Source organism: Heloderma suspectum, chromosome 2 (assembly GCF_057233095.1).
Source record: "Heloderma suspectum isolate Gila_16-S chromosome 2, 16-S_ref, whole genome shotgun sequence".
NCBI classification, from domain to species: domain Eukaryota; kingdom Metazoa; phylum Chordata; class Lepidosauria; order Squamata; family Helodermatidae; genus Heloderma; species Heloderma suspectum.
In genome coordinates, this window is record NC_139459.1 from 316,508,163 (window position 1) to 316,534,761 (window position 26,599).

General features: G+C 41.4%; 1 protein-coding gene across 2 annotated transcripts in view; it reads left to right on the plus strand.

Annotated features, from left to right (window-relative positions):
- Positions 1-26,599, plus strand: part of CRBN (cereblon) — a 51,466-nt gene that overhangs the window by 21,167 nt on the left and 3,700 nt on the right. For both annotated transcript variants that reach the window (XM_084840324.1, XM_084840325.1), the window contains exons 5-10: positions 6,949-7,111; positions 16,499-16,561; positions 19,851-19,935; positions 23,619-23,734; positions 24,899-24,963; positions 26,183-26,314. In XM_084840324.1, coding sequence (XP_084696450.1) covers positions 6,949-7,111; positions 16,499-16,561; positions 19,851-19,935; positions 23,619-23,734; positions 24,899-24,963; positions 26,183-26,314 — 624 coding nt within the window. The remainder of the gene's footprint in view (positions 1-6,948; positions 7,112-16,498; positions 16,562-19,850; positions 19,936-23,618; positions 23,735-24,898; positions 24,964-26,182; positions 26,315-26,599) is intronic.

A 26,599-nucleotide genomic window follows, 5' to 3' on the forward strand; every position in this document is an offset into this window, starting at 1 on the left:
CCCAGGCATTTTAAGAATTCTTTAGTGCTTTTAGATCTCAGCACTTCTTTATTTTGCTGCTGGTTTAACCTTGGTTTTGTGTAGTGTTCTTATTCTTTGCTGCTAGTTTTACCATGGTTTTATGTGCCCTACCTATTCAACCTGTATGCAGAACAGATCATGCAACGTGTTGGGCTTGATGAAGCCAAGGCTGCAGTTAAAATCGCTGGAAGAAACATTAACAATCTCAGATATGCAGATGATACCACTTTGATGGCTGAAAGCAAGGAGGAGCTGAGGAACCTTATGACGAAGGTGAAAGAAGAAAGTGCAAAAGCCGGGTTGCAGTTAAACCTCAAAAAAACCCAAGAGTATGGCAACCAGCTTGATTAATAACTGGCAAATAGAGGGAGAAAACGTGGAGGCAGTGAGAGACTTTGTATTTCTAGATGCAAAGATTACTGCAAACGCTGACTGCAGTCAGGAAATCAGGAGACGTTTACTTCTTGGGACGACAGCAATGACAGATCTTGATAAAATAGTGAAGATCAGAGACATCACACTGACAACAAAGGTCCGCATAGTTAAAGCAATGGTATTCCCCGTAGTAACCTATGGCTGCGAGAGCTGGACCATAAGGAAGGCTGAGCGAAGAAAGAGAGATGCTTTTGAACTGTGGTGCTGGAGGAAAATTCTGAGAGTGCCTTGGACTGCAAGAAGATCAAACCAGTCCATACTCCAGGAAATAAAGCCAGACTGCACACTTGAGGGAATGATATTAAAGGCAAAACTGAAGTACTTTGGCCACATAATGACCAGGATACCCTGGAGAAGATGGTGATGCTAGGGACAGTGGAAGGCAAAAGGAAGAGGGGCAGACCAAGGGCAAGATGGATGGATGATATTCTGGAGGTGACGGACTCGACCTTGGGGGAGCTGGGGGTGGCGACGGCTGACAGGAAGCTCTGGTGTGGGCTGGTCCATGAAGTCACAAAGAGTTGGAAGTGACTGACCAAATAAACAACAGCAAAAGTGTTTTCATTCTTTGTTGCTGGTTTCATCCTTATTTTGTTATCTGCTGTTTTTATTCATTATTTGTATTTTATGTTTTTAATGTATTGTACGCTGCCCAGAGAATATGGGTTATCTGATGGTTTAAAAGTGCAATAAAGAAATAAGAAAATAATCACTGCATTGTTTTCAAGGTGCTTACAGATTGATTGCTTTATAATCTGCTCCAGAATTTTCCCAGGGATTGATGTCAGACTGATATATAGATATATATAGAGAGCTTCGGCTATTGGGCGGTATAGAAATTAAATAAATAAATAAATAAATCGCAGTACATTTATCTGAAGATAACACAAATTGCTATATAGAAGTGACTTTGAGTAGAAATTTTGTCAGGTGTGACTGTTTCAAGATATGACTGCCTTGTTGTGGCGAAGGGGCTTGCGTAACTCAGTGAAGCCATAAGCTATGCCGTGCAGGGCCACCCAAGACGGACAGGTCATGGTGGAGAGTTCTGACAAAATGTGGTCCACTGGAGAAGGAAATGGCAACCCACTCCAGGATTCTTGCCAAGAAAACCCCATGGAACATATCACAAGGCTAAAAGAAATGACGCCGGAAGATGAGCCCCTCAGGTCGGAAGGTGTCCAATATACTACTGGGGAAGAGCAGAGGGTATTTCCAAGTAGCGCCAGAAAGAGTGAAGCGGCTGGGCCAAAGCCGAAAAGACACTCAGCTGTGGATGTGTCTGGTGGTGAAAAGAAAGCCCGATGCTGTAAAGAACAATATTGTTTAGGAACCTGGAATGTAAGATCAGTGAATCCAGGTAAGCTGGAGGTGGTCAAACATGAGATGGCAAGATTGAACATCGACATTTTGGGAATCAGAGAACTCAAATGGACAAGCATGGGCGAATTCAATTCAGGTGACCATCATATCTACTACTGTGGGCAAGAATCCCTTAGAAGAAATGGAATAGCACTCATTATCAACAAAAGGGTGGGAAAAGCAGTACTGGGGTACAATCTCAGAAACTATAGAATGATCTCAGTACGAATCCAAGGCAACCCATTCAACATCACAGTAATTCAAGTCTATGCCACAAACACTGAGGCCAAAGAAGCTGAGGTTGATCAGTTCTATGAAGACCTACAACACCTTCTAGAACTAACACCAAAAAAAGATGTCCTCTTCATCATAGGGGATTGGAATGCTAAAGTAGGAAGTCAAGAAATCACTGGGATAACAGGCAGGCATGGCCTTGGTGTACAAAATGAAGCAGGACAAAGGCTAATAGAGTTTTGCCAAGAGAACACGCTGATCACAGCAAACACTCTTTTCCAACAGCACAAGAGGCGACTCTACACGTGGACATCACCAGATGGTCAATATCGAAATCAGATTGATTATGTCCTTTGCAGCCAAAGATGGAGAAGCTCTATACAGTCAGTAAAAACAAGACCTGGAGCTGACTATGGCTCAGATAATGAGCTGCTTCTTGAAAAATTTCAGCTTAAATTGAAGAATGTAGGGAAAACCACTAAACCATTCAGGTATGACCTCAATCATATCCCTGATGAATATACAGTGGAGGTGAGGAATAGATTTCAGGGATTAGACCTGATAGACAGAGTGCCTGAGGAACTATGGATGGAGGTCCGTAACATTGTTCAGGAGGCAGCAACTCAATCCATCCCAAAGAAAAAGAAATGCAAGGAAGCAAAGTGGCTGTCTGATGAGGTTTTACAAGTAGCTGAGGAATGAAGGGAAGCGAAGAACAAGGGAGAAAGGGGAAGATATATCCAGCTGAATGCAGACTTCCAGAGAATAGCAAGGAGAGACAAGAAGGCCTTCTTAAATGAACAATGCAAAGAAATGGAGGAAAACAATAGAATGGGAAAGACTAGAGATCTTTTCAAGAAAATCATATCTCAAGGGAACGTTTTGTGCAAAGACGGGCATGATAAAGGACAAAGAAGGCAGGGACCTAACAGAAGCAGAGGAGATTAAGAAGAGGTGGAAAGAATACACAGAAGAACTATACAGGAAAGATCTTAATGTCCCTGATGGCCATGATAGTGCGGTCACGGAACTTGAGTCGGACATCCTCGAGAGTGAAGTCAAGTGGGCCTTAGGAAGCATTGCTAACAACAAAGCTAGCGGAGAGGACAGTATTCCAGCTGAGCTATTTAAAATCCTAAAAGATGATGCTGTTAAAGTGCTGCACTCAATATGCCAACAAATTTGAAACACTCAGCAGTGGCCACAAGACTGGAAAAGGTCAGTTTACATTCCAATTCCAAAGAAGGGCAATGCCAAAGAGTGTTCAAACTACTATACAATTGTGCTCATTTCAGATGCCAGCAAGGTGATGCTCAAAATCTTACAAGCTAGGCTTCAGCAGCATGTGAACCGAGAACTACCGGAAGTACAAGCTGGGTTTCGAAGAGGCAGAGGAACTAGAGATCAAATTGCCAACTTTTGCTGGATCATGGAGAAAGCAGGAGAATTCCAGAAAAACGTCTATTTCTGCTTCATTGACTACGTTAAAGCCTTTGATTGTGTGGATTACAACAAACTGTGGCAAATTCTTAAAGAGAGGGGAGTACCAGACCACCTTACCTGTCTCGTGAGAAACCTGTATGAGGGTCAAGAAGCAACAGTCAGAACCAGACATGGAACAACCGAGTGGTTCAAAATTGGGAAAGGAGTATGACAAGGCTTTATATTGTCGCCCTGCTTATTTAATTAATATGCAGAATGCATCATGAGAAACGCCGGGTTGGATGAATCACAGGTCGGAATTAAGATTGCCAGGAGAATTATCAACAACCTCAGATACGCAGATGATACCACCCTAATGGCAGAAAGCGAAGAGCATCTAAAGAGCCTCTTGTTGAGGGTGGAAGTGGAGAGTGCAAAAGCTGGTTTGAAACTCAACATTAAAAAACTAAGATCACGGCATCTGGCCCTATCACTTCCTGGCATATAGAAGGGGAAGAAATGGAAGCAGTGACAGATTTTACTTTCTTGGGCTCCAAGATCACCGCAGACGGTGACTCTAGCCATGAAATTAAAAGACACTTGCTCCTTGGGAGGAAAGCTATTGCAAACCTAGACAGCATAGTAAGAAGCAGAGACATCACCTTGCTGACAACGGTTCATATAATCAAAGCTATGGTTTTCCCAGTAGCAACGTATGGTTGTGAGAGCTGGACTGTAAGGAAGGCTGAGCGCTAAAGAATTGATGCTTTTGAACTGTGGTGCTGGAGAAGACTCTTACGAGTCCCCTGGACTGCAAGGAGGTCAAATCAGTCCATCCTAAAGGAAATCAACCCTGAGTGCTCACTGGAAGGACAGATACTGAAGCTGAAGCTCAAATATTTTGGCCACCTAATGCAAAGAGAAAACTGGCCACCTAATGCAAAGAGAAAGACCCTGATGCTGGGAAAGATTGAAGGCAAAAGAAGGGGACGGCAGAGGATGAGATGGCTAGATAGCATCACCGATGCAATGAATATGAACTTGAGCACACTCCTGGAGAGAGCGCAGGACAGGAAGGCCTGGCATGCTATGGTCCATGGGGTCATAAAGAGTCGGACACAACTTAACGACTGAACAACAACAAAGCTCCCTGGAAGCACTAGGCTGATAGGACAAAAACAGCTTGCTCCAGGTCTCCTAGAATCGGCACTTGCATTTTGGTCTGTTTGCACTGATAACAGAAACAGCTATGAATCTTGGTGGGATCATTGCTAGATTAGGGGCTCCCTGTGTCATTTTCAGGTTTCTTTAGGGGTTTCGGGGTTTCTCTGGAAGTTCATTGTCTGCTTGTACACTTCTATAAAGTGCTACTTTTTTCAGGCTGCATCAAGCATGGTCATCTGATAAAGCACTACTTAACTTTCTTCTAAGTGCTGTTTCACAGCACACCTGGACCTGCCATAGAGACAGCCAGTCAGAGCTCACTGATTAGCGTACTCAGTCACATTCATGCTTTTCTTTACATGCACACTTGCATATCTTGCATGTTTAAAAAATAACCCCACACTTGATTTGTGAAGAATTCCTATGACCATGATTTGGATAGATGTATGTACATATACTTTAGAGCATTTAATGTTTGTTTTCCTAGAAGGTTTTTCCTTTTAAAATGTGCCATCCCTAGACACCTCAGCAACTTTTAAACTAATTTGGATTTTGTTATCGAAAAGTCTTGAGTATTTGGTGCAGACATTTGTGCTGTTTTTTTTCACCAGTCTGCAAACTGCTTGTTGAACTGGTGACATTTTTTGTCAGGGGCCGGGGCTGATAGGAAAACGTCTGAGGAGGAAGCTCTGGGGCAGAATGTGCTATGTGGACCTCTGTACCTTTGCCAAATGTGGTATGAATGTAATGGAAATAGCTTAAATATGCTTTGACATCTTTGAATAATAAAATCAAATGCTACACTAGGAATACAGCTGTTTGAACACAAGATGGCAGCACACATTAATGTCATCAGCATTGCATGTGATAAAATATTTTGAAATAGTAGAACAGTTTATTCTCTTCTATAACTATTCCATGACATTTGTTGTCAGTCCGCATTGGGATAGAACAAATTCAGCCAGAAAAAGTGTGGATTATCGAGACTTAATTTTGTATTGTCTTGGTTTTCTTTGAAATAGAATTGCAGATTTGAAAACCTTTACAGTATACACTTTGGTTGACCCACTCAGTTATGGAAAGGCAGTGACTCATTTTAGAAATAGAAGTGCAGTTAAGTTCTTGGAGTTGTTCATATGACTCTTTAATAAGAACTTTAAAATAATCATTTGTATTATTTTTTTCTAAAGATCAAACTTTAAATTATACATTAAAAACACATTTCTATAGTTCAAACAGTATAGCTTTCAGTACCACCAATCAATATTTAAATCCCTTTTTATTACTTTTTTTTTTTTAATAATATGGGGAAAATGCCTTCACTTTGAGAGGCAGCATGGTCCAATGTTGGGCTTGGACCTGGTTCAATTTTAGAACAGTTGTAGGGATTTTGGGTTTACATAGGGGTTTCAGGCAAGTCACCATCACTGGGCCTCAGTTCCTGGTCACACTTATCTCCTACAGTAAAATGACTTAATGAGGGAAATGTGAACCCCAGATTAGGCAGGCTGTACTCTAAATACACTGCAGGATAAACCTCTACTAAAATGCTAAGATGATAACATACAAAAACTGTTAGAAATCTAAATCTGGAATCTCCTTTTGCTGAAATTCAGCAGTATATACAAATATTCTTGAGTTCACAACTTCATTTCCATGTGTAGCCATTATGCATGATGCTGATAGTAGAGCATATGTATACAAAACTACTTCCTTAAAGTTGCTAGCACTTTTTAGCACGTGAAGCTTTATTGAAATTAGCTCTGTGTGTCTTATCTTCCCTCAAGATTGTGGGCTGTAATCTGTTTCTGTTGATTTTAAGCTAAGACTAATAATATTACACTTTGTTGCTTGCTTATCCTGCTGTTCAGCCAAAAAATGTATTTTCTTATGGCTGGATGTTATCTGTTGATACCAAAAATAACTGGATGAAGCAAGTGCAGTCCTTTGATGGCAAAAAAAAAAATTCTTAAGACTCTAAACCTATTATTTGGCTTTACTGTCTTTCCCATTTTAAAAGAACAGCCTAGCATCCAAATTTGAGGGAATTAAAGCATATCCATGAAACCTTTGGACTTAACTGGTGGGGTAGGGTGGAGTGAACCAACAGAGAGGATATTTATAGGGTGAAAAATAAAATTCAGAATAGAGATTCTAAAATCTATTGAAATAACGTAAAATGTTTTATGTAGTGCTTCTTTCAGATACCTCATTTATGTAGCTAAAGGGACTAATAAATAGCCATATACATGTGGTCGATAGAAGCCAGGCGGATGCAATTTTCATACTTACATGAAATCTTTTTATCAGAATACAGCAGGCAAAAGTACAAATCCTTCCTGAGCGAGTGCTGCCTTCAACGATGTCAGCAGTGCAGCTGGAGTCTCACAGCAGATGCCACATATTTCCTTCTTCCAAGCCTGCAGCATGGCAGGATCAACATATACATCAATGGTGGCAGAAATATCAAAAGGTCAGAAGCTAATTGTATTTTTTTTGTATGACATTTCAAAAATCAATATAAATTCCATCTGCGTGTCTCTTTTTAAAGAGAGATGTGTGAAATGGGAGGGTGTCTGTCAAATCCCTGCTGTTGCTGCAGATTGTTTGGGTGGCTTATCAGTTCAGCGCAGTGGGCAGTTACACATTTTATATTAGATAAGACATATTTGTTTCTAATTACCTTTTGACTATTTTTTCCAAGGAAAGGAAGGTGAGAGAGTCTAAACTGAGAGGCCTAAGTCTAAAAGTGTGTGAAGGTTTACGCTCTCAAGTTCCCTGCCTTCATGACACCATGAAGATGTATGTAATCAATGGAGTAATGCATGATCAGTCTTGAGAGTCTGTTCTATCCTATATATACTAATGGTGAACCCATTGTCCTAGTTTGGGTCCTTTTGTAGCCAAAACGGCACCAACCACACACAAGAGGGAGATATCAGCAGGCTTGGGAAAATCCTAAGATTTGTGGAGGTACAAAAAATATTTAGAAACAAAAGGTGTGGGGGACACAAAAGCAGCCTAATGAGGACTGTGGTCATGTAATATGGATGGACTGGCAGGGGGGAATTGAAAAGTGGGGGTGAGGGGGAATTGAATGGATTATCCTGAAAAAAGGAATGGCTGACTGTGTTGGAACCATAAACGGGAGCACACCACGGTTTGTTGCAGGTCCCAATTGTGTAACTGTATTGGTGACCTTGGGGGAAGTTTATACTAGGTCAGATCAGTTAGTGGCTGGAGTGTTTTGCCTTAACACAGGCCTTGCTAGCTTGAGGAGTCACCTAGAGTCTACAAGCATCTTTTTCCTGATCCTTCACTGTACTATGGTTTCATATGGATTGCCTGCGGGAAGGGTGATAGTTGGATAATGCTTATTTTTAATCTCCAGATTTATTCCTGTTTTGTCCTCTGAGTATATTGCTTGTGAATTGGCACAGTTAGTCCATTGTATTGAAGTTTCAGTAGAGTACGTTCAATTAAAGTCAACACTGTGTTTAATCAGTGCAAGTCTAGATCCAGAACTGAATCCGGTACATTCTAGGTGAACATTCTAGGTTTTGTACTAGATTCTCTGCCACAGACTTACAGAACTTTTCAGAAGTGTTTTAGTCCTGATTGTTGCTGATTTTTCATTTCATTTATTTCATATAAAGCGAAGTTTTCTGGGTAGTTCACAAAAATTACAAAATAAAAACATAAAATAAAAAACTTCTAACAGAAAATTTAAAAACAATTTATAACAGTTAAACAGTTCATTTCATTTGTTTTACTGGCCGAAAGCAAAGCTATTTTCCAGTAATTCATAATGTTTTGGATTGTTTGCAGATGCTCTTGGTCCCTACTGTGGGGACCATCTGAATTCTCTGAATCCTTTGATCATATTTCAAGGGTGCAGTCGGTGATACAGCACACTTCTTACCAAGCCCCTCCCGTATTCATGAATTTCTACTCCCTTTTCTTTTTTGAGTCATTGGAAAAGAGAAGGAACTGACTAAGAAATAGTGATGTGGGGCAGACATTTTTTCCAGTGCTTTATTTTCCACAGAAAAAAATCTATTTCATAAGTTCATTAGTAATAATGAATGTGTGTCATCTGCAGATTCAATATTAGATAAGCTTGGCAGTTTCAAGGCTGTAATTAATGGTTTCAGGGGATTATCCCTAGCAAGTATGTGAAAAAATACATATGTGTTATTGAAATACATATATGTCTCAGTATGAAATAGAACCAATAGGTAATACAGCAAAACTGAAGGTACCCCAACAACCTCAGTGGAAGGAAGTTGAAATAGATGAGTGGTGGTCACCATATCATGCACAATTCTTTGGGTTGCTAAAATTAATTAGTATGTCAACAGTTTTCAGTACCTTTGGGAGGGGTTTCCCCTTAAATTTAAACAATGTAAGGAAAGTACATGCTCTTGTCTTTACATTTTTACAGGTATTCCAAATACATTTAAATCACTTCCCCCTCAAATATTTCAGGTCAAATACTTGTGGTGTATTGGGACAAAACTTATCATGGGGTACTTTTTTTAGCTTTGTCTACAACTAAAATGAACATGCTAAATTAGATCTCTCTAGGCCATCAGAACATTTTCCAATGCAAACTAAAAAATGTCCTATGCAGATTACCATATGCAAATTAATGTAATTTGCATTGGGGAAAAAATCCAATTCAAAGTTTTCTAGAAAATCCACACCACTGAGTGAGTGTTTTAATAATTGCTTAAGAAGAAAGAGGCGGGTGGTTGGAACCAATGTCGCTCTGGTAGCTTCCCACGGGCTCTCCATGGGAGCTTTCTCAAACAGCTTTTTAAAAGGTTGAAAAACCTTTTCATTCCCCCTTGGAATTAAAAGGGGGGGCAAGGCAACATCTGGAAAACATCTTGGAGAAAAGTACCCCCCTCAAGATAGTGGGGGGGCTGGATTCCAGGATTATCTCCCCAGAGCTTTACCAACACAAAAAGCTGTAGTGAGACTCCTATTTCATAGGAGAAAACAGGGCTGACGTGTTCCATAATAACATATGCTTTAAGAAATAACAACTCCTGAGGGATGATTTAAGAAATATTAACAATATTTGAGAATATCTGAGGACCTGCAAAATCTGTTTGAGAGAAACATGACTGCACCAAGGAGAAGAAAGGAGCTGGCATCAACTCCCCCCACCCCCCTTCCCATGTCACAAGTTTCGAAAACAGAAGATATAGGGGAATTAATTACTTTGATAAAGACTTTATCTTCGCAATTTACAGAGCAAGCCAAAAGGTTGGATTTAATCCAAAATTCCATCACCGCCTTGCAAGGAGCTGTGGATTTAATTAAAAAATGGAGATGAAAATTAATGAACTAGAAGACCAAGTGGCAGGAAATGATACTGCGACACAGATTTGTTTTAAAAATGCCTCTGATAGAATTTCTCAACTGGAGGCCTTCACGAGAAGATCCATTATTGGGATTAAAAATCTGTCTAATGATGTAAAATTGCCTATTTTTGTGGATAAACTTTTGCATGAGATACTCCCTATCCCATCTGATTATTTACTTGATATTGAGCAGGCATTTCATGTGCCAAATGCTAAACGGACTGACTATACCATCATAGTCCAATTTGCAAAAGTCTCCACAAAGAATTATATCTTGTGTTTGGCAAGAGAGGGTGGAAGCCTTTCCTGGAAACAAGATAAAGTTATGTTATTTCCAGACTATATCAAAGAGGTGGTGAATAAAAGCAGGCAATTTATTAAAGGAAAAAATATGGCAAAACAAATGAACTTACAATATTACTTAAAATATCCTGCTACACTTTGTGTTGTGTCTGAAGGTCAGATGAAGAAGTTTCTAAATCATGAAATGGCGGAGGCATGGCTGAATGTAAAAAAGCGTGAGATTTCTGTTACAACCCCATGAACTGGAATCTTTAAACAAGCTTTGTTAACTGTTTGTGTTTAGTCTACATGATCCAGGCTAGGTCAGAAGATAAATGATTATACATATATTCGTTTATTCTCTTTCATGTTTCGTTTTTTTCTTGCTTTTCTTTATATTTTTTATTTCAAAATAGATATGGTATTATGCTGTATTTAAATTTATTGTTTGAGAGTATATTGTGTACTTACATATCTAGTATGAAATATATTACTAACTGTTGAAGGTTTATTTTAAGTTTTATTATATAACACTATATTTTTGTTAATAATAACAATAATAATAATATTAATATAGGCTTCTAGGAATGAATTGTAGACCTGTTTCTTTTGTATAAGATTGATGATATGATATTGAAATGTAAGGTTGTTTATTAAACTGTAAGATTGTTAAGGTTATAGATAGAGTTTTTAAAATAGAATGGCATCAGAGACTGGGGGGTGTTGGAGTTTAAACTTAATTCTTTAAAGGAGAGGGAGAGGGGGAGGGAAGGGGAAATAATTTTCTTCTTTTTTCTTCACTTCCTTTCCTCCTCCCTTTTGCTTTTTTTTCCCCCTTCTCTTTTTGTTACTGTGGTGTCCTCATCAGAATATTGTATTGTTGGGAAATTGTAGTATTGATCAGGTTGTTGGTATTTTTGGTATTGTTTATTTCATTTATAAAGATAAAATAAATAAAAATATATTTAGAAAAAAAGAAGGAAGAAGAGGTGTAACAAATATCTGGAAAAGAGTTCTACCCATAAATAGCTGAGAGAAAGCACACAGATAAAAAGCACAAGGAGTCTTGAGTTTTTAATGAGTAACCGATTTTTAAAACTTTGCTGTGTTATAGTAAAGAGATTAACGTTTCACTTTGCTAGTAGGTTAAGTTTAAAATTCTTCTTTTCAAGCTGTCACCAACCTGATGGAAAAAGAGAGAGGGTAGAGCTAGCATCTATTTCAGTACAGTATAATGGTGCCTTCAGTCTCTCTGAGAAGTTCAGGAAACCTGCTGGCACCTGAAAAACACTAGCTAAATAGAAGGAACAGAAGCAAGTGGCCTCATCCTGTTGTAGTAATTAGTGAATTAGTCAAATCTTCGAATACCAGCACTTTGCTCATCATTGGCCTAATAAACAGAATGCATAGATATGTTCCTATCCTGGAGATTTTGTGCTGCATTTGCATTTATTCTGCATTTAAAAATGGCAGTGTCGTACTGTAACTGAATTAGTTCTCAGTTCTCAGACTAACATCTTAATGTCTCCTGAATTTGATGCTAAAGCATGTTCAAGCCTTGGCAAGTTCCTGACTGTACGTAAAGCAGGACAAAGCAATGACTTGAAAATGTTTTTACTGCTCTTAAAGGCAAAGTACATTCTGGGTAAGATTTTAAATTATTTTACCTTGGCTTAAATTCAGACTGTTAAGCACAGATTTATCTGAAGGACAAAAAGAGTATAAAACTGATATGAAGTTGTGAAACTAATTGATGTTTGGTCAGAAGAAGGTTGATTCTCTCATTGCTAGGCCCATTATAGACTTGAATTCATTGTGGAGTGTGCCATTACTTGGCATTTTGTCACTACGTAGTTCTTGTATGCATGACTGATATATGCATTTAAACTCTCAATTATTTGGATTGATCTCTTTATACCTGTTACGGACACACTGACTGTTCCCTAGTTATTTGCCTAACTGAGCTGTTTTGAATCTTCCTGGAGGTCTCTTTTCTGTTCTTATCTATTGCTAGCCAGGCTGTTCCCAAATGTGCTTCACCTTCAGTATAAAGCAATCACCTACTTCTTATTAAATACATGTTTTTATATTAATCTTCACTTGTTTGGGAACCTGCTGTGAAAGCCTCTTTTGATTCAGAGAACAGTACTCTTTATTATAAATGCAATTATTCCCACAAGTACTAACGTAACCAAAAATAAAGATTGGAATAATCTCCTAACACCAGATTCCTCCAATCTTTAGCTTATTAGACAATCTGTAGTAGGCCAGTCATATTATTTCCTCTGAACAACAGGTTTCTTCCTCTGTGTGGGGCCATCACCAAAAGACTTTCCATGTTCTCATCTTTGGGGTTCCACATTCAACAGTGCATGGAGTCATTTCTTGGAATCGCCATTCAGAAAACAAATGGGTGGCTGTTGCTGTCACACGCTGCTTGTTGACTTCCCAGGATCATCTGGTTGGTTGTTTTTGGAAATGGGGTGCTTAGCAAAAAGGCAGGACAAAAGTCCAAATAAAAAATGGATGTTTTTCAGAAAAGCAAAATGGTGATGGCTTCACTTTACAGTAAGTCTGGTAACTCTCAAAAGGCCTTTATGCAGGTGTTTAGAAGATATATAATTGTGCCTAATTTACAGACTAATTTAAAACAGCTATTAAGTTTTCAAGGAATCTTGTTAATTTTCCTTCTCTTTTTGTGACCTGTAGAAGTTCTTTTTGGGGCATAGTCAGCTGCTTGATAAACAGCAGTTTCATATACCAAGCTGGTTGCGTTAACTGGTTTCAGCTATGGCATTTTGAAGCACACAATGCAAACACCACCCAAAAATGGTTTAAATGAGAGCAGCTTTGCATAAGCTGTTTACCACTCTTCAAAAGGCACCAAATTGCTTCAAGGCTCTGAATGTAAAGCTTATGTTGGATCTGCATCATATCGATAATGGTGTGCTGCAAGAAATGAGCAGAAAATGTTTTTTGTTGTTTTTTATATGGGATTGTATCCATGAAAAGCTGTTCCTGAGGGTTGGAAGAATAGTATTTTTATTTATTTTATTTATTGCATTTATATCCCGCCTTTTTCCCTCTTGCAAGGAACCCAAGGTGGCTTACATCCTCCTCCTCTCCAATTTATCCTCACAACAACAACCCTGTGAGGTAGGTTGGGCTGAGAGCCTGTGACTGGCCCAAAGTCACCCAGTGAGCTTCCGTGGCAGAGTGGGGACTAGAACCCGGATCTCCCGGCTCCCAGTCCAGCACTCTCACCGCTACACCACACTTGCTCTCATAGTATGGGTTATTATTTTATTTATTGTATTTATAATATTTATATACCGCTCCACATCAAAAGATTTTGGGGTGGTGAACAGCAAAGATAAAAAATAAAACACCATGTTAAAACAGTTAAAACATTTTTTAAAAGACAGGTTCTAATAAGGCCAAATTTAATAAACCATGGCTGGTTGCTCAAGGAAGGCCTCCCGAAATAATGTCTTCAGGAGGTGCTAAAAGGAACACAATATTGGCACCTGACTGGTCTCTAAAGGCAGGGAGTTCCACCGGAAGGAGGCCACCACACTGAAGGCTCTTTTCCTGGTGGACTCCAACCGGGCCATGGGTCTATGTGGACCCACCAGCAACATGCCCTTTGATGACCTCAGTGACTGGGCAGGTTGGTAAGGAAGGAGATGCTCTCTCAGGTTTCCTGGCCCCAAGTTGTTTAGGGCTTTGTACATTAGTGTTGTTGTTCAGTCGTTAAGTCGTGTCCGGCTCTTCGTGACCCCACGGACCATAGCACGCCAGGCCTTCCTGTCCTTCGCTCTCTCCCGGAGTGTGCTCAAGTTCATTCATTTGTACATTAGTACTAATACCTTAAACCTGGCTCGGTAGCAAATAGGCAGCCAGTGCAGTTTCCTCAGCAGAGGAGTTGCACGCTGAAAAGGGGCAGCTCCTGACAACAGCCAAGCTGCTGCATTCTGCACTAGCTCCAGCCTCAAGGGCAGCCCCACATAGAGCACATTGCAGTAATACAGTCTTGAGGTTACTAGCACCTGTACTACCGTGGCCAAGCTATCCCTGTCCAGGAGAGGCTGTAGCTGTCAAACCAGCTAAAGCTGGTAAAAGGCACTCTGAGCCACCATGGCCGTTTGGGCCTCCAGCGGCAATGATGGATCTAGGAGTATCCCCAAACTATCTGGACCTGATCTTTCAGAGGGAGTGCAACCCCATCCAGAACAGGCAATGAGCCTATCTCCTGGACCCAGGAACCACTCACCCAGAGGGCTTCTGTCTTGCTAGGATTCAGCTTCAGTTTATTGGCCCTCATCCAGCCCATTACTGAGTCTAGGCACTGATCCAGGACTTGCACAGCCTCTTGTGATTCAGATGTCACAGGGAGACAGAGATACATGTCATCAACATACTGATGGCATTTAGCTCCAAATCCCCTAATGACCGCTTCCAGTGGCTTCATATAGATGTTAAATAACACTGGGGACAAGATGGTACCCTGCAGTTCCCTATAGCTCAGTTGCCAAGGGCTGACGAATAGTCACCCAATGTTACTTTCTGAAATCTGCTGCATAGGTAGGACCAGAACCACTGCAGCACATTGCCTCCAATACCCATCCCACTGTGGATCCAGGAGGATACCATGGTTGATGGTATAAAAAGCCGATGAGAGATTGAGCAGAATTAACAGGGTTGCACTCCCCTGTCCCTCTCTTGATAAAGGTTATCCATCAGGACGACCAAGGCTGATTCAGTCTTGTAACCAGATCGAAACCCAGACTGGAATGGGTCCCCAAGAGGATTCAGAAATCCATTGGATTCCATCAGTCCCCTGCAGTGGAATATCCAAATAGGTCCCCACCCCCGCAGGAGGAGAGTGATGCTGTAAGTTTGAATCTCACCAGGAAATGGTCTGACCATGACAATGGGATTACATGGACCCCTCCAATCTTCAGACTACCCATCTCACCACTTGGAGCAAAAACCAAATCAAGGGTGTGCCCCGCTTCATGTGTGGGGCTGCTGACATACTGAGACAGCCCCATGGTTGTCATGGAGGCCATGAAGTCCTGAGCTGAAACTCCAGAGAGAGCCTCAGCATGGAAGTTGAAGTCACCCAGAACCACCGTCCTGGGTTCCTCCAACACCACACTCACGACCACCTCCGCCAGCTCAGTCAGGGAGGATGCTGGGCAGCAAGGTGGGCAGTACACCAGCAGCATCCCTAATCTGTCTCTATGGCCCAACGCCAGGTGCAGCCCCTCAAGGGCTGCTCCAAGGTGGAGGGATTTCCTGGTGAGAGAGGTGGAAGCTCTATCAACGACGGACTCCCCCCCCCCCCCCCAGCCATCCAACCTATGTTGGTGCTACACCAAGTATCCAGGTGGGCAGAGCTGAGTCAGGTTAATCCCACCCAGCTCACCCACCCAAGTAGCTAAGTATGGGATGTGGCATAGAGGGCTGCAGCAGATAGGGAGCATTGGTGAAAATTGGATTCCCCACCTTACATAAATGTAAGTGCTTTCTACTAGTGCAGTGGTGGGCAGCCTGTGACCCCCCATTGTCTAGGCTGGATAGGGCTGATGGGAGTTGTAGGCCAAAATATCTGGGGGGGCCACACATAACCCACCCCTGCACTAGGGCGAAGGCCATTGGATAAAACCCATAGAATTTAGTTAATTTGTAGTTTAGGAGGTGAAATAGTACACATTACTTTCAGAACCATCTCACGCCTACAATGATATCAGTGGGACTTTATTCCTTTGTATTGCTGAGTAGACACAGAGCACAATCCAGAAACCAGTAGAGGTGGACTACTTGGATTGAAACAAATATTACATTGATGAAATCAGTGTGATAAAATCAACTTAAACTACAGTATTTGGATTTATCAGAATGTAAAGTTCAACCTGATAGTGTCTAAAAACAGCATCTGTTGTAAGTTTTTAATTCAGCGATGTGCATGTTTGATATATGTGTTCATCATTAGTAAAGCACACTCTCTACTTGTATCAGGATAATTTGAGGTTCAAAAGGTGTGTTTTGATCCTGGATCATAACATAACTGAAACAAATAGTAATGCTTAAGAAGAACAGATTTGGAGGTGGAGAGTTACTTGATGAAACATTTTTTAAACAGAGCAGGTTTTTTAGAGGAGTTACTCTTTATTAATAAAGAAAATCTGTTTGTGTTGCAGCGTAAGTTTCACTGTGCTAGCCTGACTTCGTGGCCGTCTTGGCTGTATTCATTATATGATGCTGTAAGTATTAATATAGTCTTGGTCTTGATATTTGGTACATTCATTCTTGGATGTCTTGTATGTTCTTTTGGTTTGTAAGATAAGAAATTGTGTGTGTGCGTGCACACACCATGTGTGTATTCCTATGATTTGGAACATAGTTAACTTTGCTTACTTCCTGCTTTATTCCCCAAAGAGGTTATGTATCTGTCATACACCTTTACCATTAGTGCATGTGTATTATGACCTGTATCATATTGACCATGGATTTCAAGAAGATTTCTTGCTTGCTCTAGCCAGCTACTTACCGTACATGCAACCAGTAATCCTCTCTCTTTGATGAAAAGTATCTAGTATGAATTCACATTTGTTAACTCCCAATGAAACTTCAGTTATTAGGTATGGAGGGAGCAATCCTACCTTGATCGACGGTTGCCTCTGAGCCCAGGGGTGACCGCCTATCCAATGCAGGGTGGGAGGAATGGTGAGGAGCAGATCTCCTCCTTGCTCCCCCTGTCCAGCTTTTGTGGCTAGACAGCTGATTTTGGCTGTCTAGCCATGGGACATTGGTATGTGGGAAGTGGCAGACGGACAACACGTAGGATGTGTCATACTGGATTTCCCACTTCCCTGCCCCGGCCTGCCCACCGGGAACACCGTGTTTTCGCTGCTCTGTGCTCCTCTTCCAAGCAGCATGTGTGGGGGTCGGTTCTCCAGGAACTGACCTCAGAGCATGGGCTCCCGGGAACCAACCTATCCTATTGCCGTCTAGCCACTGACTAGCAGCCATAGGATTGCACCCTTAGAGATATAAAAGACAGTGTTCTGTGATGACTGATAACTGTTTCACATATTTAGCTAACAACGGATGATCATTAAATGACAGTGGGTTGTACCTAAAGGTCTTCCTGGTTTCGTGGAAGGACTCCTTCAGTGAATGGAAGCTCATAACGTTCACAGAGCAAAATGTTGTGCACATCTTACATTAAGTTGCCACAACTCACTCTCTTTAGCCATAAGGATGGTCACGTGACCCTCCACACATTGAAAGAATGCTAGAGGGGCTTGTAGGGCTATCTATGTAAGCTAGCCCTTCTCATACACCCACCAGTGGCATCTTGTGGCCAATCTGACTGGTAGGGAAGCAGAGGTGGAGCCAAGGCCATGTAGCATAGCAGTTTCTTGATACATCGTAGTGTATGTGATGCAGAAGAGCTTAGAAAGGCATGAAAGTTGGAAAGGGCATTTTTTTCCACTTTCTCTCAGCAGCAAGCCATGCAACTCTCTCACTCCAACAATCCTTTAAAAATATATTTGCAACTCTCTCTTCAGCAAGCCTTTAAAAAGTGTTTGCAACTCTCTTACACCAGCAAGCCTTTTTTTAAATAGTGTTTGCAATCCTCTCTCATCAGCAAGCCTTTAAAAAAAAGTGTTCGCTACTCTCTCGCCATCAAGCATTTTTAAAGAAGTGTTTGCAACTCTCTCTCACTACCAAGCATTAAAACAGAAATCAAAAATCCACAATTGATTACCACTCACCAGTCTATTTTAAAAATGCACAACCCCCCCCCCCACACACACACACACTTCCTGCAAAAGCCAAATATTTTAGAACAAGAAATAAATGGAGTGGGCAGGACACACAGCAGAGGAAGGCAAAGCAAGCACAGTATCCCATGCAGCAACATACCACCACTCTCCTCCATTGGAAATGGATAGAATCACACAAGCAGCTGCAAAAAGGGCAGCAAGGAGGCAGCAAATAACAACAAGAAAAAGGGGAACTAGATAGGGATGTACGAAAGTCACTTACCTTTTCGCAGGGGTGCTTCGCGGTGGGGGGGAGGCGCTTCGCTTCTCCCCCCGAAGTTCAGGCGAGGGGGGGGAGCCATCCTGCCTCGCCCGGCCGAAATTCAGGCCGGGGGGGAGGCTTCCCGCCTCTCCCGGCCGAAATTCAGGCTGGGGAGAAGCGCCCCGTCTCCTTGGCTGCGAAACAAAGTCTAAAAAAAACCCCAACACCCCGTGATAGGCTACGTAACGATTTACGTAGCCTATCATGGCTAGATTTCCAAAGTCAGCCGTGATAGGCTACGTAACGATTTACGACTTTGGAAAAAAAAAAAGCACGTACGCAAATGGCGGCGGCCTATTGGCGCCGCCATTTGCGTTCCTTATTTGGTCCCGGTAGTCTACGTAAAGATTTACGTAGACTACGGCGTAGTCGTAGTCTTTACTACGTAAATCTTTACGTAGACTACCAGGACCAAATAAGGAACGCAAATGGCGGCACCCATAGGCCGCCGCCATTTGCGTACGCGCTTTTTTTTTTCCCCCCGAAGTCACCCGTGATAGGCTACGTAACGATTTACGTAGCCTATCACGGCTGACTTTGGAAATCTAGCCGTGATAGGCTACGTAAATCGTTACGTAGCCTATCATGGGTTTTTTTTTTTTTACACTTTGTAATGGCGGCAGCGGCAGCCAGGGGCAGGGGGCGGAGAATTTCACCGCCGATTTCGGGGGGCTGAATGCGTTGGCGCTCAGCCCCCCGAATATTCGGGGAGAAATTCTCCGCCATCCCTAGAACTAGAGAGAGTTGTTGGGAGAGGAACTGCAAGCTGACACAGACTAGTTAGGATCAAACAGATGAACGGTCTCTCACTCACTCAAATCAAAAGAGAAACTAAGAGAGCAGAAGGATCAACTATCACTGCACTGGGATTGCTCTGCCATGCCCACGCACATTTCTATTCGCTTAGACAGGCCAGATTTGTTCATGTGGTCCTCACCATCACCCATTCTCCTCCCCCATGCCAGGTTTGACTCCATTGGCTGTTGCTGCTGGTAATGGGGGTTTACCTCTTTTATTTTAGTCTTCCAGCTCTTTCAACCGGTCACCAGACTGGTCGCCCTTGCAAACACTTCCCCATCGCTTCACATGGGGAAAGGTTAGTTCCATGCATGCATGCTGTGCATGCATCCACAATACACTTAATGAAGCCATGGGCACCCACGCTAGTTATTACCAGAAGAGAGCTAGCAGGAAACAATAATGCGGGGGAAAGAATGGATGTGCTGCCTGCCAGTGACTGACACATGGAAGGAGTCTGATCTCTTTATTTCCAGCTTGCCTATGCATAAAGTAGACCAGTTCATTAGTGCACTGTGTAATACCTGCGCCAGTATTCATAATGAAATTTGACGGTAAAGGATATGGCTAGATATCCTCTTCCTGTACTTTATTCCTCATTCTTCTTATAAAGAAAAATAAGTTTTTATATTTAAACTATATTTTTTCTTCTCACATAAGGAAACCTTGATGGAACGAGTCAAGCAGCAACTTCACGAGTGGGATGAAAATCTTAAAGATGAATCGCTACCATCAAATCCAATAGGTACTCTGATAAGTATCTGTTACTTGATAGCTGTCCAGTTTGTACATTTCTCTCTGCCCTCTGTTTCTTAACCAGTGCTGGTACATAATTTGGAAATGGTTCTAGGAAAAAAGTTGCGTAATACAACAGGCTCTGGCCCATGAAAAATCATAACTGCATTCAGACAGGACATGGAGATGAATTGTGTGTATGCACATGCGCCCTTTCCCCTCTACACTTGGCTTAAAATAATACTTACTGGTCAAACCACTGTTTGCTGTGACATCTGAACCAAACCTACAAACTCTAGTTTGAGCAATCTGTCTAGACCAGGATTGCAAACCAAGATCAAACTGTTGTTATGGATTGAGAATGAACGAATCAACTTGAACTCTTAATATGGGAGGAAAATTATGACTTGATAGATGTAACTGAAACTTGGTGCAATGACTCCCATGACTGGAATACAGCAATTGAAGGATATAACTTGTTCAAAAAGAACAGAAGGAACAGAAAGGGAGGTGGGGTTGCACTATATGTTAAGAATACATATCTCTGCACAGAAATACAGGAGGATGAGCTTGGTAGCCCCAACGAAAGCATCTGGGTTAAAAATAAATGGAACAAAGAATAAAAAGGAACATGGTGGTCAGAGTCTACTACTGGCCACCGAATCAAGGAGAAGATGAGGATGAAACTTTTGAAAAGCAAATTGCCAGTGTTTCAAGGAAGCATGATGTAGTAGTAATGGGGGACTTCAATTTCCCCGATATTTGTTGGGAGACAAATTCTGCAAAACGTGGCCCCTCCAAGAAATTCCTGACTTGTGTTGAACTTCCTGACATGTACAGAAAGTGGAGGAAGGAACTAGAGGATCGGCTATCCTTGACTTGAACCTAACCAACAGAGATGACTTAGTGGATAAAGTAGCAGTTACAGGAACTCTGGGGGAAAGTGACCATGTTATAACTGAGCTCTTAGTTCTAAAGGAAGCAAAAGCCAAGTGTAGCCAAACATGTACCCTGGAGTTTAGGAAAGACAATTTTAATAAACTCTGAACAATGATCAGTAAGGTCCCATGGCAAGCGACTCTAATGAGAAAAGGAGTCCAAGATGGGTGGGAGTTTTTAAAAAAAAAAGAAATTCTAAAGTCAAAATTACAAACAATTCCAACAAGAAAAGAAGGCAGAGGGGACAACAGAACAAGCCAATGTGGCTTGACAAAAAGCTTAGAGGTGACCTGAAAACAAAAAAGGACACATATAGGAAGTGGAAGGAAGGCCGAGCTACAAAGGAAGAGTACAGGCAGGTAGCACAGAATTGCTGAGATGGTGTCAAGAAGGCTAAAGCTGACAACGAGCTAAGGTTAGCGTGGAATGGTAAAAAGGCAAATATGTGCACAGTAAAAGACAGAGCAAAGAAATGGTGGTTCAGTTATTAAATAGGGATGGAAAAGGATAACAGATGACAAAGAAAGGGCAGAAGTGCTCAATTCCTTCTTCGGCTCAGTCTTCTCCCGAAAGAGGGTCTATGAGGCCACTGGCAAAGGCGAAGCACAGGCTGAAGGGGTAGGATTGCAGCCTGAGATTGACAGGCATATGGTCAAGGAACACCTGATTCCTTTGAATGAGTTCCAACCTCCAGGGCCAGATGAAGTGCATCCTAGAGTAATAAAGGAAGTGGCAGAAGAGCTCTCAGAACCACTATTATCTTTGAGAAATCATGGAGGATGGGTGAAGTACCAGATGACTGGAGGAGGGCTAATGTTGTCTCTATCTTCAAAAAGGGCAAAAAGGAGGAACCTGGGAACTACAGACCAGTCTGTTGGACATCAATCCCTGGGAAAATTCTGGAGCAGATCATAAAGCAATCAGCCTGTAAGCACCTTGAAAACAATGCAGTGCTTACTCGAAGCAATTGGACTCAAAGAGAATCAGACTCAGAGAGTGCTTATCAATGGGATCTTCTCAAACTGGGGAGAGGTAACAAGCGGGGTACCTCAGGGCTCAGTTCTGGGCCCAGTGCTCTTCAACATTTTTATTAATGACTTGGATGAGGAGGTGCAGGGAATGCTTATCGAATTTGCAGATGACACAAAATTGGGCAGGATAGCTAATACCCTGGAAGACAGAAACAAAATTCAAAGTGATCTTGACAGACTGGAGCGCTGGGCAGAAAACAACAGAATGACATTTAATAGGGATAAATGCCAAGTTCTGCACCTAAGAAAAAGAAACCAAATGCACAGTTACAAGATGGGGGATACTTGGCTCAACAAGACTACAAGCGAGAAGGATCTTGGAATTGTTGTCGATCACAAGCTGAATATGAGCCAATAATGTGATGTGGCTGCAAGAAAGGCAAATGTTATTTTGGGCTGCATTAATAGAAGTATAGCTTTCAAATCCCATGAAGTAGTAGTTTCCCTCTACTCAGCACTAATTAGGCCTTGTCTTGAGTACTGTGTCCAGTTCTAGGCACCACGCTTGAAGAAGGATGCAGGCAAACTGCAGAGAGTTCAGAGAAGGGCAATGACAATGATTAGGGGACTGGAAACAAAGCCCTGTGAGGAGAGACTGAAAGAACTGGGCATGTTTAGCCTTGAAAAGAGAAGACTAAGAGGAGCTGGGATAGCACTCTTCAAGTACTTGAAAGCCTGTCACAGAGAGGAAGGCCAGGATCTCTTCTCGATCATCCCAGAATGCAGGACACGGAATAATGGGCTGAAGTTACAGGAAGCCAGATTCCAGCTGAACATCAGAAGAAACCTCCTGATTGTTAGAGCAATATGGCAATGGAACCAATGACCTAGGGAGGTGGTGGGCTCTCCCACACTGGAGGCATCAAGACGAGGCTGGACAGCCATCTGTCAGGGATGCTCTGACCTGGATTCCTGCATTGAGCAGGGGTTGGACTCGATGGTCTTATAGGCCCCTTCCAACCCTACTATTCTATGTTTCTATGAAAAACCTGTGCTGCAGTATATTTGTTAGTCTTTAAAGTGCCACCAGTTTCTGTTGTTTTCCTTTAAAGTTGTACTCTTGTTTTAAACAGCACTTGAAGTGGCTTTACCTGTTACAACCTTTATGTGGAAACAATTTGAAATGGTTTGTGTCAGCTGCTCTATACAGCTTTAAAGTATGAAGTAAGATACAATGTTGATTGCCACCATCATGTGCAGTCTCCACACCACAGTAGACATCCAGCAGAAGTTTTCTATGACTGTGCAGATGAGCAAACATGCAGAGAGAAGGAAAGATTTGTTGCAGAGGGGGATTTGGTATCTCTTTGCCTAACATGGTCCGCCTTGCTGCTCATCCTAGTTTGCTGTTTGTGTAATGCAATGCAACCCAAGATAGTTGTGTCAAAATAGCAGTATTGTCCTGTTGAAATCAGTTGCAAGCTTTCTCTAATGTTGTATAGGTATATCATTCACCATGCCACTAGTGCAGTTATAGGACAAAAACTCCAGTGAAACTAAAGCTAACTTTATAAGAGCATAGTTCATATGTATCTGCTAAAAATCATGTGGAAGAATTAATCACCCCATTTATTTCAGTTAAATTAATACAAGAAAAGTTCCTGGTAGATTGTGACTGTTTATTCCTTTTGATTAGTAATGCACTGATAATTTGAAATTAAAGTAATATGTGTCTGGTTCAGCCTTTTGCCTCTTTTAAATATGTAAAATAAAATTCTTCCAGATTTTTCGTACAGAGTTGCAGCTTGTCTGCCCATTGATGACATATTGCGAATTCAGCTACTTAAAATTGGTAGTGCTGTTCAGCGACTGCGATGTGAACTAGATATTATGAACAAAGTAAGTATGCTGAAATTCTTAACTGAGACTTGCAATCCAATCACACTTAACTGGGAATATGTGTCATTGAACTTAATGGGGCTTACTTCTGAGAAGACATGCATATGACTGCACTATAAATTAAACCTGATCCTTCTATATACTAATAGTGAACTCTCCTTAAACATGTTCTTGGTTTTTAGTGCTCAAGAATCAGTTTGTTGAGAGAAGATTATGTACACTAATATTGTTTGGCTACCCTAGTATTTCTTGACATGATAACTCATGTCAAGCAGCTGTCTCCAGAGTTAACTATTTAAAATATCCAACCAGTACTGTAGCAGCCGGTATTATTTCTTGACATTGAGTCTTACAGCATCATGGAATTACATTGTTGAGCCATGATTACACAGAGAGTTTCTGTTTTGCTGTAGTCCGTGTTATAGTGACCACAAAACAGAGAGATTATGCAGCATCCACATGCACAACTTGATTTTTTTTCTCAAAAATTTGCTTAGAAAGTACCCAATCAGGACGCAGATCTTCAGAAAGCAGCTCTGGAACTTGACTTGAAAACGTTTTAAAGGGGAAAATTATGGACTACCAACACAGCTTCCGTTTAAAGCAAAAAGCAAAACACTTGTATCAAATCTTCAGGCTTGCCTTTTAAACTCAAACATTTAAAGAGCAGTTCAGGAGTTCTATAGGCACACTTCCAAAGAAGCAAGCTTTAAGAACAATTCAGATACTAGTGTGTACCTCTGAATCACTAGCAGTATAATTAGTAGTTTTTAAATTAAGAAAAATGAGTAAACATTCTAGTAACAATGGATGAGACACTAAATTTTGATCTGTCACCTTATTCTAATCATTCAAGGCATGTATCCTGTTTTTAAAAGTTTTTTTTTTAATCAAGTCTTGTAAAATAAGCAAGGATTTAATATGAAATGAGGCAAAAGAGAGAAGTATACTTCCACAGTAAAGCCAAAGTTAAATCCTTCTGAGAACCTAAAATATATGACTCTGTTCACATGATTAACAGTCCATGGGTAAATCTTCTCAAGTATTGGGTCCTAATTATAATTTGAAGTCATTTAAGAGTAAAGACTTGAGTGAATTTGCCATTATGCAAGTGGAAAGTGAGTTTCTTTTCCTCATTGACATTTGCTTTATTATTATTTGTAGTGTACATCACTCTGTTGTAAGCATTGTCAAGACACAGAAATAACTACTAAAAATGAAATATTCAGGTGAGTTTTTAATGAACTACATTGTAACCTACCTCACCGAGTTATTGTGAAGATAAAAATTGGCTGGGCTAGAGATGGGACCACATATGCCACCTTGTTCTTTGGGGGAGAAGTGGGATATAAATGTAAAAATGTGTATTCTCTTAACTTCCAAACTGCATTCTAACAATTGTACGCTTCTTAAAGCCAGAGAATGGGCCCAATATGAACACATGTATTTAATACATATTATTGCAGGCCTGCAGATGTTTGGCCCTAGATAGATAATCTTTATACATATGAAAACTGGCCTTACATTTTCTTATAGAATAATGTTATTCTACTTCTAGAAATCTTCACAGAAGCTTGTTAATAATGGAAGGTAACTTGCCAAGGATGTGTTGGTTGGCCAGTGAGATTTAAGGTAGTGGATAGAAAATGCTTTTTGGGAGAGCTTACCTGTCAAGGGCTCTTTGGAGGCCTCTCTCAGTCTAATCCAGTAGCCAAGTCCAGACACAGACAAAGGGATTCTTTTCAAAGCTTTATTCCTCTTTTACAACTTAACAACTCTACCGTTAGCAACTAGATATGAGCAGCAGAATACCTATGCCCTAAGTTGGAACCGTTGGTCCCCGTTTGAAAGGGAATTACTGGCAGACCCCTGAACTTAAGGACTAGGGAGAGTCCCTCCCCTTTTCCCTTGGATCCTCTGGGCGCAGCCGTTGTTTGCACGCCAACAGGGCACTATGCCTCCTTTCTGCGCCCTCCACTTGGCGCCGCTCTCTGCGTCGGCGTCGCGCATCCATCAAGTCTGCTTCCCGCACTCTGTCACTCCCTGGACTGCTATCTAAGCTAGGAATGCTGGTGGGAGGAATCTCCGTCAGCTGTTGGCCCTGGGAAAGAGGAGTGCGCTCCTCTCCCAGGAGCGACTGCTCTTCCTCAGAATCAGAACTACTCTGGGATTCTATGGGCTCAGTGTCCACCCTGACATCACCCTCTGATAGTTTTGTCGAGTCTCCCTCTCTCACTGCTGAGGACACACCTGCAACAGCCATTATATTTCTGAGGTTTTTTCCTGTGCCTGTTATGGACTGAAGTGCATTTAAGTGAAAATATTCAGTGTCAAATTTCTTGCTCAGTGATGTCATAGATGTGTGAAATATACACAGTGTCTAGTTTTTATGCCTCAGTCTAGGGCCCTTCATCTTTTTCATAATTGTCTTTTTGTGACTGTTTGTAGTTTATCCCTGTGTGGACCTATGGCTGCATACGTGAATCCTCATGGATACGTGCATGAGACCCTTACTGTGTACAAAGCCTGCAACCTGAATCTGAGTGGCAGATCTTCCACAGAACACAGCTGGTTTCCTGGGTAATAATATGCATCTTGTTAACACTTGTAGGTTCAGATATTAACATTCCATTTTGAGTGGTTTATTTTTACTAAAGCAGGAGTTGCACTTGGTATGCACAGCCCGTAAGAGGCCAGAAATATAAGTAGAAGTAACTAGAAGGTACAAAAAGTGAACATTAATCAAGCCCCCAGAGTACTGGGAGTTGAGCCAAAGGGAGGCACAAACTGCCAAGGCACTTTATCCAAATGTTCAAGACATTGGGGATGTTCAGGTAATTGTGTTAGTAGAAGAAGCTATCATAG